This window comes from Penicillium malachiteum (assembly GCF_028827825.1).
Source record: "Penicillium malachiteum strain IBT 17515 chromosome Unknown utg000004l:1.0-4883003.0:1.0-4884900.0, whole genome shotgun sequence".
Taxonomy (NCBI): Eukaryota; Fungi; Ascomycota; class Eurotiomycetes; order Eurotiales; family Aspergillaceae; genus Penicillium; species Penicillium malachiteum.
Window position 1 is genome coordinate 3,258,733 of NW_026643097.1, and position 13,739 is coordinate 3,272,471.

The 13,739-nt window shown below is 49.6% G+C and overlaps 6 protein-coding genes across 6 annotated transcripts; 3 read left to right on the forward strand and 3 right to left on the reverse strand.

Annotated features, from left to right (window-relative positions):
• Positions 1 to 273: 273 nt before the first annotated feature.
• N7483_009288 (uncharacterized protein) lies at positions 274 to 3,259 on the forward strand (the record flags this gene model as incomplete). Its single annotated transcript, XM_057092715.1, has 3 exons — positions 274 to 1,450; positions 1,507 to 2,168; positions 2,225 to 3,259. The coding sequence occupies 3 exons, from the start codon at positions 274 to 276 to the stop codon at positions 3,257 to 3,259; spliced, it is 2,874 nt and encodes a 957-aa protein (XP_056943889.1).
• Positions 3,260 to 3,532: 273 nt separating this feature from the next.
• Positions 3,533 to 4,753, reverse strand: N7483_009289 (TFIIH/NER complex subunit TFB3; the record flags this gene model as incomplete). The annotated part of the gene is made up of 3 exons (XM_057092716.1): positions 3,533 to 4,349; positions 4,419 to 4,659; positions 4,714 to 4,753. The coding sequence occupies 3 exons, from the start codon at positions 4,751 to 4,753 to the stop codon at positions 3,533 to 3,535; spliced, it is 1,098 nt and encodes a 365-aa protein (XP_056943890.1).
• A 229-nt stretch (positions 4,754 to 4,982) lies between these two features.
• On the forward strand, positions 4,983 to 6,803 carry N7483_009290 (prefoldin-like protein; the record flags this gene model as incomplete). Its single annotated transcript, XM_057092717.1, has 1 exon — positions 4,983 to 6,803. One exon carries the CDS (start codon positions 4,983 to 4,985, stop codon positions 6,801 to 6,803), a length of 1,821 nt encoding a protein of 606 aa, XP_056943891.1.
• Positions 6,804 to 7,800: 997 nt separating this feature from the next.
• Positions 7,801 to 9,722, reverse strand: N7483_009291 (protein kinase IKS1; the record flags this gene model as incomplete). The annotated part of the gene is made up of 2 exons (XM_057092718.1): positions 7,801 to 9,610; positions 9,667 to 9,722. 2 exons carry the CDS (start codon positions 9,720 to 9,722, stop codon positions 7,801 to 7,803), a joined length of 1,866 nt encoding a protein of 621 aa, XP_056943892.1.
• A 578-nt stretch (positions 9,723 to 10,300) lies between these two features.
• N7483_009292 (putative GTPase NOG2) lies at positions 10,301 to 12,484 on the reverse strand (the record flags this gene model as incomplete). The annotated part of the gene is made up of 3 exons (XM_057092719.1): positions 10,301 to 11,137; positions 11,567 to 12,311; positions 12,387 to 12,484. The coding sequence occupies 3 exons, from the start codon at positions 12,482 to 12,484 to the stop codon at positions 10,301 to 10,303; spliced, it is 1,680 nt and encodes a 559-aa protein (XP_056943893.1).
• A 354-nt stretch (positions 12,485 to 12,838) lies between these two features.
• Positions 12,839 to 13,699, forward strand: N7483_009293 (uncharacterized protein; the record flags this gene model as incomplete). Its single annotated transcript, XM_057092720.1, has 1 exon — positions 12,839 to 13,699. One exon carries the CDS (start codon positions 12,839 to 12,841, stop codon positions 13,697 to 13,699), a length of 861 nt encoding a protein of 286 aa, XP_056943894.1.
• Positions 13,700 to 13,739: the final 40 nt, after the last annotated feature.

Here is a 13,739-nt window from a genome sequence, read left to right on the forward strand (position 1 = left end):
TAGAATTAAAGTATACAGAAAATCAATCTAGTTTCAATAGAATCATATCTCACAATATGCATTTTAGAATAAAAAAAAATTTGATGAATTGAAAGGGTCAATATCAATGCAGTGATCAGTGCAGTACCTAGTAGTCTCCCAGCCACCCAATTATCCGTGGGCGGAGACGCGCGACCAAAACATTCCCGGTCCCAAAACAAACCCATCAACACTTACAATTTACTACTACCTCCACTTTCCTCCACATGAACCACTTGGTACGGCTGTGTGAAAATGCCTTTTTCCGATGCCAGTCTAACAATGTCTGACTTCGACCCTGAACACGAAGCACTGGCCTCCACTCGAGAAATTGGCAGTCCTCGACTTCCTAATATGCATGATATGCACGACGACGACGAACCCGATTTCGCTATCAATACTTCCACCCTCGACCGTGCCTTCCCCGAATTTTCTCAGTTACATAGCTCCGAAGAAGAGCTTGAGGCAGATCTAATGTCCGACAATAACAGTGAACCCTCAATGGAACTAGGTCGCGCCGCAGGCAAGTCCGCGCGTCGCCTGGACGACTCCCGAAGCTCCATCATGAGCTTCCAAAACAGCGTGCGATCCTCGTCCCCAGCTGTGCGCGTGGAATACCCCACCCCCCAGAAGAGTGCTCCAGCCCGCTCGACCACAAAACGCGCTGCCAGCGAGAATCTGCGAAAGGACGCCCAATTGCGACGGGCCAACCAGGCACAGAAGGAACATATGATGATGACCTCACAAAGCTCCAAGAACCAGCGCGAGCAACGCCGTACTCTCTCAGATATGCACGAAAAAGTGCGAGAGAACTACGAAGGCTCATTTTTGGGTGATGAACGCCCCGCGCCATACGAGGCCAAGTCCCGATCCACGCGTTTTGCCCACCCCAACAACTCCCAAGAGATTGCGGATGCAATTGAGCGCGTCTCTAGAGAAGCCTACGCGAAAGAAATTCGCAAGGCCAATTCAACAGCATCTCCACGCCGCCCAGCCGCAAATAATACACACACTCATGAGATGGGTGATACCATGACTCGCAACTCCTTCCTTCTTCCCGACCTCCCCAACATCTCTGAATTGATTTCTGGCGTATACGAGGATGGAACTCCTGTCTTCTCCCACAAGCGTTCTACTCGATTTGTATCTCCCCCTCATGACGCGATGGAGGTGTCTATGACCCGTGAGCACCTGCCTCTCGATGCTGTTCCAATCCCCGAGGATGAAAAAGCTTTGTTTGTCTCTCTCCGACTTCTACAGGACAAGGTGTCCGAGCTCGAGATGTATAAGTCAGATGCGGAGAAGAGACTCGAAAATTACCGTGAAGAGAATGCTGTCCTTAAGGCAAGTAAATCTCGAAGCCACGACAAATATGCTATGGATGAGGGTGAGAGCAGGAAGATGTCTAAGCGAGCCGCCGCCGAGGTGCAAAGTATGTGTCTACCTTTTTAATTGATCCTAAGTGACTCGACTAACGATTTGGCCCAGAACTTCAAGCAGAGAGCATTGCTCTTCAAAACCAGCTCGACATCGCCGACCGGAAGGCTCAGGTCCAGGAAGCCGCTGTGCGACGTCTGAACCAGGAAAGAGAATCCGCCATTTCTCAGTTGGGCGTGGCTTATCTCGAATCACGCGAACTCAAGGTCGAGAATGAGGAGTTGAGACGGGAAAACGCAGACCTGAAATCCCAGCTGAGCCAATGCTCCAACAGAAAGACTCGTGAAAAGGAGACTGTCGAATCTGAGACTAGCCTCACTGGGTCGGATCTCGATGACAGTCAGATATACACAGAGCGCAGTGCCGACATGAGCCGCAGTACCAGGGACGTAACCTCGAAGAGTGCCCGCTCCGCTACCAAGCCCAGACGCCAGGATGAATCTCGGACCAAGATCTCAACCCAGGTGGACAAGGAGATTTTGCGACTGGAGAAGGAACGGGCAGAAGAAGCACTATTCTCGATCGAGATGCCTGCCACGAAGCGTTCGTCCAAGTCATCAAAGGAGTCAAGGAGTGTTCGAAAGCAGCCCAACACTAGCAAGCAGCGAGTCAAGCGGGTTGTTGTCGAAGATGTGAGCGAGCCAGTGGAGGCGACTGAGCAGAGCAAGAGTTCCTCCCAGGTGGATGAGCTTACCCTGCTGAGCATTATTGATGTGAGTACCCCTACACGATGCTACATATTAGCCCTCGCTAACATTTGGATTTTTAGGAAAATGAGATTGCACGTCTTCGCAAGACACTGGAAGAGGAAAGATTATCACGCAAACAGCGCCGTTCTAGTGCTACAAAGGAACCAACTACTACCGCCACTACCACCACCGATGCCATCAACACTACCCGCCAGGGTATTCTCAAGACACCACTTCCGCGCAAATCGTCTCTGCGTGAGCCCAAGATCCAGATCCCTCGACCTGCATCGGCCACCGGTGATATCACCTCTCGATCAGTAGCAACAACTGAGGGTGAAAACAGCTTGGTGGTTCCTATTGTCGAGCGTCCTAGACGCCATTCCGATCATTCAGTGGCTTCAGTCGCCTCTCAGCGCAAGAAGCGCAAGAACATCGAAGACATGACATCCGCTTTGATTCTCCCTGATATTACCCTGAGCCGTGTAGAGCTGGCTGCCAGTAACCCGACTCGCCTCCCAGAGGCTGACCAACGAGCCTTGGACAACCTTGCCCAACACGAAGGCAAGAACTGCATGATTTGCAAGAACGTGCTCCCCAACGACACCTGCAACCACGAACCCGTTAAAGTTCCCAAGCCTGTTCCAGTTTCGGAGCGCATGCCCAAGCCAGCGCCCTACACCGAGGAACCGACTATGCGTCCTTCTCAGCCTCCTGCTGTAGCGCTCGCTACTGTGCTCAAGACCCTCGAGGATGAGTTGGCTCATTTGAAGATGCAGCTTGCTACCTACCAAAGCGCATACAACAAGCTGGATGCATCGCTTGGCAAGCGACAGCGCAAGGCATTGTTGGAGAAAATTGAGACTGTTTTGAGAGACATTGATATGAAATCTGACCAGATCTATGCGCTCTATGATGTTCTCGAGGGCCAGAAAGGCCGCCGAGAGATGACAGAACAAGAGATGGAGATGACATTGGAGTCTATTGGCCTTGATGCCACTATTCCAGACGTGACTGGAACGACAAATAAGTCGTCACATCTGGCCGAGTCTGACGACGAGGATGAATTGCCCTGGGAGGGCATTGAGAGCACTGCAGAGTTGACTGGACGTTCTTAAGGGCAGATTGTGCCTTGTGACTTAGCATTGAAGAGTGTTTTAGCGTTATCCAGGTTGTTGTAATCATACTGGTCTTTACTGACCACTATCGTCTTTACATTATGGTTCTTTTGTTATGCAATGAATGAAATTCATTTCGCAATTTTGATAGCTTACTCAACGTAGTACTAGACTGATTGATAGCAATATAAGCTCATATTAAAAACGCCGTCGCTATGCCTTATGCCCCATAAATCAAGCTCTTATCAAACAAAAAAGGCAATGCACTTCCACCTAATTGCCACCTGCTGCCATTGCAGCACCAGCTGTCGCAGCAGGCTTCACATCAACTCCAGCATCTCGCCGCGAAACCTCTTCCCCAACAAAGCATCCCAACCCTGCAAAAGCCTCTAACATGGTACGTGAGTAGTACTCCCGCAGATCATAGCCACCAGCCGCCATGCGCGTATCATTCCTGATCCGATCGAGATATGTAGACGGATAGAACGGCTGTAAGGTATAGTAATCCCTCTTCTCCGGAACGTACCCCATAAACGGATCATAAGGCTTCTCCGGCTCAGGCGTCTTAATCCTCCGCAGACCCTTAATAAGACCCGAGTCAGACGGACCTCCCACTTCACCAGCACCAGATCCACGCTTCATCTCGCTCCGCAGGGCAGCCTGCTTCTGTCGGATTCGATCCTCCTCACTTCGTCTCGCTGACGACTTCTTCAACATCACCTTGTGACCCTCACGAGCGATAGCCGCGGCATCAGCACTTGATCCCGAAGCTAATCTGTTTAGCATATCCTCGCGGCTTGCTTGTATCTCGCGGCGCTCGTTTTCGAGTTGTTCGCGGGCTAGTTGGCGACGGAGGCGCGCTTCTTCTTGTTCTTGCGTCATGCGGGCTTGGAAGGAGGATGCCTCTTGTTCCTCCAGTGCTTGGTTTGTGCGGATGGACTGCATGTTCTCGGATGCGTACTTCTGGAGTTGGGCTTCTGTTCTGGAGACATCAATGCGGGAGACTAGGTTGGCGATCATATCTTCGCGTTGTTCGAGGAAGTCATCGTAAGCACGTTTAGAGTCGAATTCTTCTTCACGGCGGTTTAGACTAGAATATTGTTAGTTGCAATTGTACCTTGACAGAGTGTCTTCTTTGTGAGAGGCGTAGGTATCGTACATGTGCATCACTCGTCGCCGGATATCCACTTCCCTCTCTACCCCGATGTCCTCGAATGTCTGTGCCCGGAATCGTTGCTTGCGCAGCGTCTTCCGACAGCCAGCTACTGGGCAGTTCGAGGGACCGGAGGAGAATATTCGCTCCACGCAGGACTCGCACATCTTGTGGTAACATTCTGGATTGATGAGGAACCGCATGTTCGGGTTGAGATATCGAGAGGATTTGCAGACGGGACAGACCTCTGAAGGAGTTGAATATTAGTCCTGTGCATATAAGATCTGAGCTTGAAGCTTACCGTCCTCATCTCGACGGTCGATATCATCCTTGGAAGCCATATTGAGAGAGAAACACCTAGGTGATTGAGGATGAGAAGGTGGAAGATCGGCTTAACAATGATATAAGACCCACCATGCACGGACCACCTCCGGCGGCATTCACTCTTTACTCTTTTTTTCTCCCTCTCTTTTTTTTGCACCTCGACCGTTGGACTTTTCTTTTTCCAATCCTTTTATGAGCGAGATCTCACTATTTTGAATAATAGCGGATCTTCTAATCTCTAAAACCATGGGTGTACCCGCTCACAATCTCGACGCCCTCGAGGAGCGCCGCCTTGCGCTGGAAGGCAATATCCTCGAACTCCAAAAATCCCTCTACCACTGGCGCACCTGGGAGGCAGAGTACGATGGCCTCCGCGACGAAATCAAAGAACTCCCGAATTCCGCCACGACCGAAGACTTTCTTGCCGTGGGAAACGAACTTGGTGGTTCCGTGGTGACCGAGGAGGAAATGCAGACCATCATCGGGGCGCGCTCTCGTGGACAGATCGTTGATCTCCTCGGTCGACGAATCGACTATGTGAAGCAAAATGTGGCGACAATGGAAAAGAGACTGCGTGCCGCAGAGCAAGAGCTATACTCGTTGGATGCGGGCGAAAACATGCCATCCGAAGAGACTACGGAGTTTGCCATGAGGGAGATCATGGAGGAGCTGGATGAGGAGGGAGAGGTTGTTTCCAGCTCGGTCAATACCCCTGGTGAACACGCACCGCAGCTTCTGGAAGTCTTGAAGAAGGTTGGCGTGGAGAATATCCCGGACAAATCTAGTGCAGGCGAGGGTTCGAGCAAGGCTGCACCTGCTGCGTCCCAGACGAGTGCTGATGTGGTCGATGCTGGCGCGGTGGAGTCTCAAACCAACGAGACTGTCCAGGAACCAGCGCCTGTGCCGGAAACCAATGGTTCTCAAGAAGAGGCATTGGATCTCTCAAAGCCAGTCTCTATTGTGACCGAGGAGGACCGTCAACAAGCATCCCTCAGCAACGTTGATGAATCCGAGGAAGACGCACAGTTGCGCAGAGAAATGATTCAATACGGCATTGACGAGGTCGGCGCGATTGTTGCTGAGTTAGAGCTTGACGAGGATGCCAGTGATGTCTCTTATGATGAGGATTACACCTGGGCTACAGATGAGGAGGATGAAGAAGAGGATCAGTTTGGTCGTACTCGCACAGAGTTGGGTGATGATTATCACCAGCAAATGCGCGAGCTAGAAGCGAAACTCAATGCTCGCGGAATGTGGAATATGGGCAAGGATACAGAAACCTTCCCGCTTGAAGTTCAACAAGAAATTGAAGAGTCAGCCTCCACCGACAAACCTGAAAAGGAAGACGCTGTTGAGGAGTCTGCCAAGACAAAGAAGCCTAAGAAGCGGGTGGCGTTCGCCGACGAACTCGATATTGCACCTGCCCCAAAGGCACCGCAAATTGAGAAAACCCCTGCAACTGAGCGAAAGACTCTTCCATCTGTGTCTGAACCTTCTCCATTGGCAGATGCCATTGTTGAACGTACAGACCGAGTGCAAGATGCTAAGCCAAGCGCACCAGCTCCTGCTAAGAAGGCATCTCGATTCAAGAGTGCCCGATCAGCAACTACAGACACCGAGACAAAACCCACATCTTCCATTGAATCCTTGTCAAAAATCTCCAATGCCGCAGAGCCCCGCGAAACTTCAACGCAGGCTAATGGTATTACCAACCCAACATCCCTACCTCTCTTCCCTGCGAAGTCTCAAGGGCCCAAGCCATTTTCCGCTCCGATTATGGATATTTCTGAAGATCCCTCAGCCCCTCAGCCACCAAAGGGAAAGACCCTGGCAGATAAACTTTTTGAGCGTAACATTGCTCCTGGATCAGCCCGAGCACCAGAGCCAGACAAGCTGGATGAGGCCATGCATCGCCGCGAAATTGCCTCCGAATTCTACAAGATGCGCAACCGCATGATCCAGCAGAATGGTGGCTTTGTGAATGAAGAAGAGGAAGAAATGATTCCTATCGAGACTGAGGAACCACCGAAAAGGGTCAGCAAATTTATGGCGGCTCGTATGAAGTAGCTTGTCATTACAAGTTCTAACGATTGTCGATCCATACTTATACCCAAATACAAAACATAGACATTTTCTTCCCATCATTTTGGAGTTACGATCTCATAACTTTTACTTTACTCACATGATCATTTTCTTTAAAAGAGGAACTCATTGCCATGGAAATTTCCATGACAAATATGGACATACCGTTCTATGGTGTGCCCCATTCTGAAGAGTTCCAAGATGAAATAACGAGGGCATCTCTGGCTATATCACCATCAGATTTCCATACTGATTCACCTGAACACAGATGATTCTCTGTATTGTGCTCGTCCCTTGAATACCTAGTATTCATTGGGCACAGAGTACTTACGAAGATTGACTCCCAATCCAGTTGGCCCGGGACGGCGAACACTATGGTTATCTGATTCATTAAAGTGGAGATATGGATATATTGAACCCCCCGACATCATGGTCTTTGATTTAATTCTACATTTTAGTACTAGAACTACATGTACTTTTTCATCAAACCAATTGTAGGAATTTCTCAAATTCATTCATTTTTCCAGGAAAAGTCCTTTTCACACTCCAAGAAAATCACACTGGGAAACCTCCCAAAGTTTGTTGCTTTCCTCATTCATATCAACCTTGGAAGTGGTTTTGGTATTGACACGAAGAAAGCATGTCCGCTGATTGCTATTGACACAGAAAGTAAGAATGCACTATTTCAATTGGGAAGTTAGAAGATATCATGGAATGCATAATCATGGACGATCGTTAGTGTTTCGTATGCGATATGTTGAAAAAAGAGAAGAGGTATCAAAAAAGCGTTGGGTCTCCATGCCAAGCGCAAAGCATGTTCGTACGCACACCGAGTCCAACGACTAGCATATGTACTGTGATGGCGATACCCTGTACTCGAAGATCATGGGTACCGAGAGTTATGGCAGCAAGAAGAAGAAGAGGGTAGAGGATCCATGGCTTGACAGATAGAGGTGAGCATGGGTGAAAAATGGAGGCAACCTTAACGAGAAAAAGCGAGAATTGTACGCTTGGCGAGGAGATAGACGATGATATGTAGTCCAGCGAAAGGAAACGGCTTGGGGGGAGGAGGAAGAAGTTGTTGCTGCCGTGAGAGTCTTTGTGGTTGGTCATGGATAGATTCATCATCGTGTAAGGGTCTGGTTGGAGAGACGGGTGGTGATGGAGAATATCTGGGATGTACAATGATATTGCGATCAGGGCTGAAAGACGGACGTCCATCTATGATTTCTGGTCCAGAGGCTGGGCTACCTCCAGATCCACTGGAGTCAAACATCGAGTCACGTCGGAATGCGATATTGCTGTGAGATATCTTCTTGACTGGCGAGAGAGCTCGTCTATCTGAAGATGAATGGGGACTATCAACAGGGCGAATCCTCGCGCCAGAAGGATGTTCAGGGCTAGAAGAGCTGGCTCTTTTAAAGCGGAATTCGTTGATAGTCGCACCGGGTTGAATCCCATTCAAAACTTCCTCTGCCGTAGGTCTGCGATTAGGATCTACCGCAAGTAGCCTTTCCAAGAAGGAGTACAGCCTCTCTGGGAGGTCGGGTCGCTTTCTTCGAGCTTGGTCAAACCCAGTCCAGCTGGTGATCTCCTCACGGAGTTGATCCAAGTCCTCTTTCTCCTCGTTGATGATATCGGCGCTTGCATATGGAAGTTCCGCAAAGCATAAGAAATAGAGGATCATTCCCAAGGAAAATATGTCGGACTTGAATGTGAAATTTCCGAATGGACCATCTGGATATTCACGACGAAGAACTTCGGGAGCACAATACGATAAAGTCCCTGTCGCACCGGTCGACTTTCGCATAGAATCTTGTGATTGGACCTCACCAAAGTCACTCACCAAAACTCGAATACCATCTGGAGTTTCATGGAGAAGACAGTTCTGTGGTTTCAAGTCACGATGGATATATCCATTGGTGTGCAGATGACGTAAACCCGATGTGATATCTCTGAAGAAAGAATAGATTTCATCCAGCTGTAAAGCCCGAGGTCCAACTGGATCCAAATCTGGCTCTCCCTTTGATTTTCGTCGAAGACGTGCCTTGAGCTGCTGGGCGGTGGTTGAGGTTTGCACAGACCCGCAAATGTAATTGTGCAGATCACCCGCATTGCAGTATTGTTGCAGAATGAAGGCACATGGTACGCTGGGTCCAAAAACGTTAATCTTCGCATCTTCCAGCCAGACATGGCGGTAAGATACAAGATTCTGGTGAGATAGATGCTGCAATAGCTGTACCTCACCCAGCACCTTCTCTAGCCATTCGTGATCATCTCCAACGGGGACACGTTTGCAAGCATATTTTCCAAGGGAAACACCATCCAGCACATGTTTGACGAGCAGGACAACACCTTTCCCTCCTTTTCCAAGAAGCCTTTCTTCCACAAAGAACTTTTTGAAATAATCCTGACTGAACGCCGCAGATGAGATTCCTTGGGATGTAGTGGGGCGAGGGGCGCTTGTCGGTGCACTGGCTTCACCATGACCAATTGTACCATTGCCGTCAGGAAGGGCGGGTTGAACTAGACGTCGACGAGGGGATGGAGGGGCTGAGGAGCTGACAGAGCTCGGGAGGCTGTTGTCAAGCATGCGAAAGTAATTTGGGTTGATAAATTCCCGCTCCGAATCATCAGAGCTTCCATGTCGCTCCCGACTGCTCTCGCTCATGGGACGGTGGCATAATGGGCAGTTTGCAAGCTCGACATCACTCCCATGTGTATCGGCTGCACTGCGGAGAACTAACTGCTGCGAATCATGGTCATAAACGACGACCGAGTCGTTATGTCGGCTATGAACGGAGTACTGGTTAGTCAACAAAGGCACTCATTGATGTGAAATACATACAGTACAACATCGAGATTTCCCCCGTTGTAAGGGATCATAGACATATCTTCTGGCATGGCTGCAGAGACATGTCGAGTCAACTAAAGATCATGAGCTTGGGCTGGTGAGGTGACGAAGGTGGAGACCGACACTTTGAGGCGGTGAGACCCCACAAAGAACCACAGTTGACGCTTGAGATCAATCTATTGTGACAAAGAGAGCAGGTACTGATACTTAACCGTGAGCAGCTACTAGAAATGTCTACAGTAGAGATTTGAACATAATGTAAGATGGAACAAGTAATTTTCATTCAATTCATTTAAGAATTGGGGTATCTAAAATCCCAGGTGTCTCACTTGGAACCCGAGGTTTGACCCAAGACGTCCTGTAGCTGACTTGTACACCGTGTGAGCGTACCCGGGATCAGAGTCTACTGGAAAGGCCAGGAAGGTGTCTCTGGAAATGCCGCTGCTTAAAAGTGAAAGTTCATCTCTCAAGTGGTTGGCAACCGACTCTGTAGAGTCGACCCAGCGCTAGACGGCGGAGGTGGGGATAGGTGAGCGTAAAGCTCTGTGCTCTTAAGAGCCGCGCAAGTCATCTCGTAATGTTGAGATGATTCAGGGTTGGAAGATTCACGTGTTGAAATGTGAATGACTCAATCTTCTTCACCACTCTCCACATCGCTGATCTCCAAGTTGGCAATGGAGTCATCATCATCGTCGTCCTCATCAGCATCAAGGCCTTCAGATTCCTCATCCGGCTTGGAGTCTGATGACTCGCTAGCGTCAGCGGTTTCGGCGTTGGTCTCATCAAGCTTACGCTTGCGACCCATCTCTCCAAGGCGGCCGTCACGTCCTTGGATCTTCTCATCTTCACCAGCAGCGCCCTCTGGCTTGGGAGGTGGGGTGAACCAAGGAATCTTTCCACGAAGGAAATCGTTGATAACCATCTTGGCCACACCATCCAAGTCAGGCTCGCCACCCTTGAGGAGACGACCGCCCTTACGAGCGAGACGGCTGAGGAAGTCAATGGCATCAGTGGGCTCCTTAATACCGTAGGTACGCTCCAGGTGACGGGGTTGGACCCGGCTCATCACAGCTGGAATGTACTGTTTGGGGTTCTCAACGTTCTCCACACGGCAGACACCACGCAGAAGAATGTCAGTCTCAGTGTCGTTCTGGTTAGGAGGGACAACACCAGGACAATCAATCAGGTAGATTCTCTTCATCAAAGTGATGTACTGCCACACCTTGGTCTCGCCAGGAATAGGAGCAACTGTGCAGACCTTCTTCTTTCGAAGAGTGTTGATGATGGAAGACTTGCCGGTGTTGGGGTAACCGATGAAACCAACAGAGATTTGCTTGCGGTCAGAGTGCAGAATAGAGAATTGGCGCAGCAGCGTAATCAGAGAACCCTTTCCAAAAGAGTTGTTGATGGAAGCATGGAAAGCCAGGGCAGGGTAATCCTTAGACAGGTGACGAACCCAAGCAGCCTAGTGAAAGATGCCATGTTAGCAAAAGATCACCAGAATCAACAAATATGATGAAAAAAAAAGAATGTGTGGAATGTTACTAAGAGTTCTGCTATGAAGCCACCAGAAAAGGCAGAAGCAGAACTCAACTCAAAAACAAGACACATCTGTCCCTTACGACATGCTTTCAAGACGAAAGCAAGTCAACCTAGCTTCAGAAAGAAATTCGGTGCGGGACAGTCTTAATCTACCAAAGCTGTAACAGACATACTCCCACTGAGAATAGCACGACATGAAATCGTAGGAGAAGCCTTGACTTAGCGATGGAACGGCACGAAGGCCAACGAAACGCATGGCAGAAAAACAAAGAAAAGAAAAAAGAATCATATAAAATAAAAAGGCAAGCAAGATGTTTGATGGGGATAACAAGTGAAGAAATGAAAAACTTACAGCTACACCGGTTGGGACGAGATCAGTCTTGTTCAGCACGAAGACAAGATGCTTGTGAGGTGCCTCCTCGCGGATGTATTTTTCAACGCTCCGGCAGCGAGTACCAATGGGATCACGAGCATCCAAGACGTGAATAACCACGTCAGAAGAGTCAATGACCTTGTAGAGTTCGTTCCAGATACGCTTACTCTGACCCTTGGAGAAGACAGCTTCACGGGCAGTTGTGAGAATAGCGTCATCGGGGTTGGCATTATCGCCAAGGACAATGGGTGAACCGTCATCGTGGGTGCCTTGGTCCAGCTTCTCGATATATGTATCCATATTCTTGACAGTTTCGCCGGCCAGATCCTCCAACGAGGTAACTCCGAGCTTGACACGCTTGCGCTGAGCCTTAGGTCCAAAGGTATCACCGAAAGGATTGTTCTCAATCGCCATCTTGGCTTGATGTTGCTTGATTCCATTAACGGTATCGCTCTTGTCCCGAATCAAACTCATAGGAAGCTTGTTTGTCTTGAGCAGAACCTGGTAAGGATCCTTAGTTTGCTCAGCGACAGCCTCACGGAAGGAAGTGAGAGCCTCCTGTGAGATGACACGAGTGTTTCCGAACCATTTACGGTTGGGTTCAATGCGAGCAGTTGGAGTCTCACGAGACTGGTAGGAGGCAGCTACGGTAATTTCACCATGGGCGTTGCGTCGAGCTTTGCCATCCTTGAACATGTTCAGGGTCTTAATCTTCTTCGCATCGCTAGACGATAGACATTAGTCTTCCATATTCCCATGTATCTTCGACTAAACTCGACTGAGTTTTCAGGAGACATACCGGTAGAAGTTTTCACCTTTGGTTTTGACATTGCCCATGCCATCGTCAACCTTGCCCTGCCGCTCCTTACGAGCGGCCTCCTTCTTTCCGGTACCCATGATAGATGGGATAACCTGTAATAAAGGTGTAAAAAAGGTTGGGTTGACCTTCGGAAAATTTTTTCGAAGGCAAGACCAAAACAATTAGGAATGGCAGAGAGCGAAGAAAGGGAAGAAGAAAAAATAAAGGCGGTAAGAACTATTTTTTTTTGGCGCCAAGACTATCCGGGGCACGGACCACGGGCAAAATCGCTTCATGTTTCTCCCGACTCTTCGTCTCCCTGACCTCCTCTCCGCGCAATTGTTACGGTCCTTTTGACCGATTCTATTGTTTCCTAATATCTTCTTTCATTCCCATCTTCTGTCAATTCCTCTCCCCTTTTTTGCGCGTAAAAGAGGGTTGATTGGTGCAGCATGTCTGCCATTCGCTACAGCCGGACTGCCAGAGTGCAGGTCCGCAGTTTCACAACCTCCCCGAATCTTCGCGTCGGACCCGAATCTCCTCATTTCGTTGATATCCCTCAAGTCCTTCAACCAACCAATGCGAGCAAGCCCAGAGTTAAGGGTACTCTCCCAGTCCCTCGCGAGCTCTTCCCGAGCCGCCGAACAGACAAGCCCGGAAAGATGTACCTCGATGCCGTCACACCCGCCCCCAAGACCGAGCGCAAGGTCAACGTGAAGAGCAGTGATCCCGAGAAGCAGGCCTTCAAGATTAAGATGGCGGAATTGCGGAGAGAGAACCTCCGGGAAGGTCTCGAGGGTCTATACAAGCGGAAGACATCGGCGGAGGCAGTTATGTCTCACCGAAGTCGCGAAAACCAGAAGCGACGAGAGAGTGTTCTCCGACAATCAGAGCCAGAAGATGAACGCTTGACGCGGTCCTCAATTGTACAGGCGATGCAGAGTCAGAAGCATGTCTTGGCCGACCCCAACCGGGAAGAACGCCTGGCCATTTCCAAGGCCCGTGTTGAGGCTCAGGAGGCACAAAAAAGTGCTGAGCGACAGGATGATCTGCACTCGCTCTACATGAGTGCCCGTACTTTTATTACCACAGAAGAGCAGCTTTCTGCTGAGATCGACCGTGTGTTCCCCGACGGTGAGAACACGGCCTGGCGTAACGACTGCCAGCCTGGTGACAACATCTGGAACCTGGGTACACCTCCGACCGTGCAGAGTATCGTCAATGAGTCTCGGAAGAGCGAGGTTGCCCGTTGGGACGTCCTCCAGGGCCGAGTCAAGAAGCTCGGTGAGCAGCTTACTGGCGGAAAGCTGTAAACTGGTATTATATCATCATGTACAATAATTGTTTGACGCT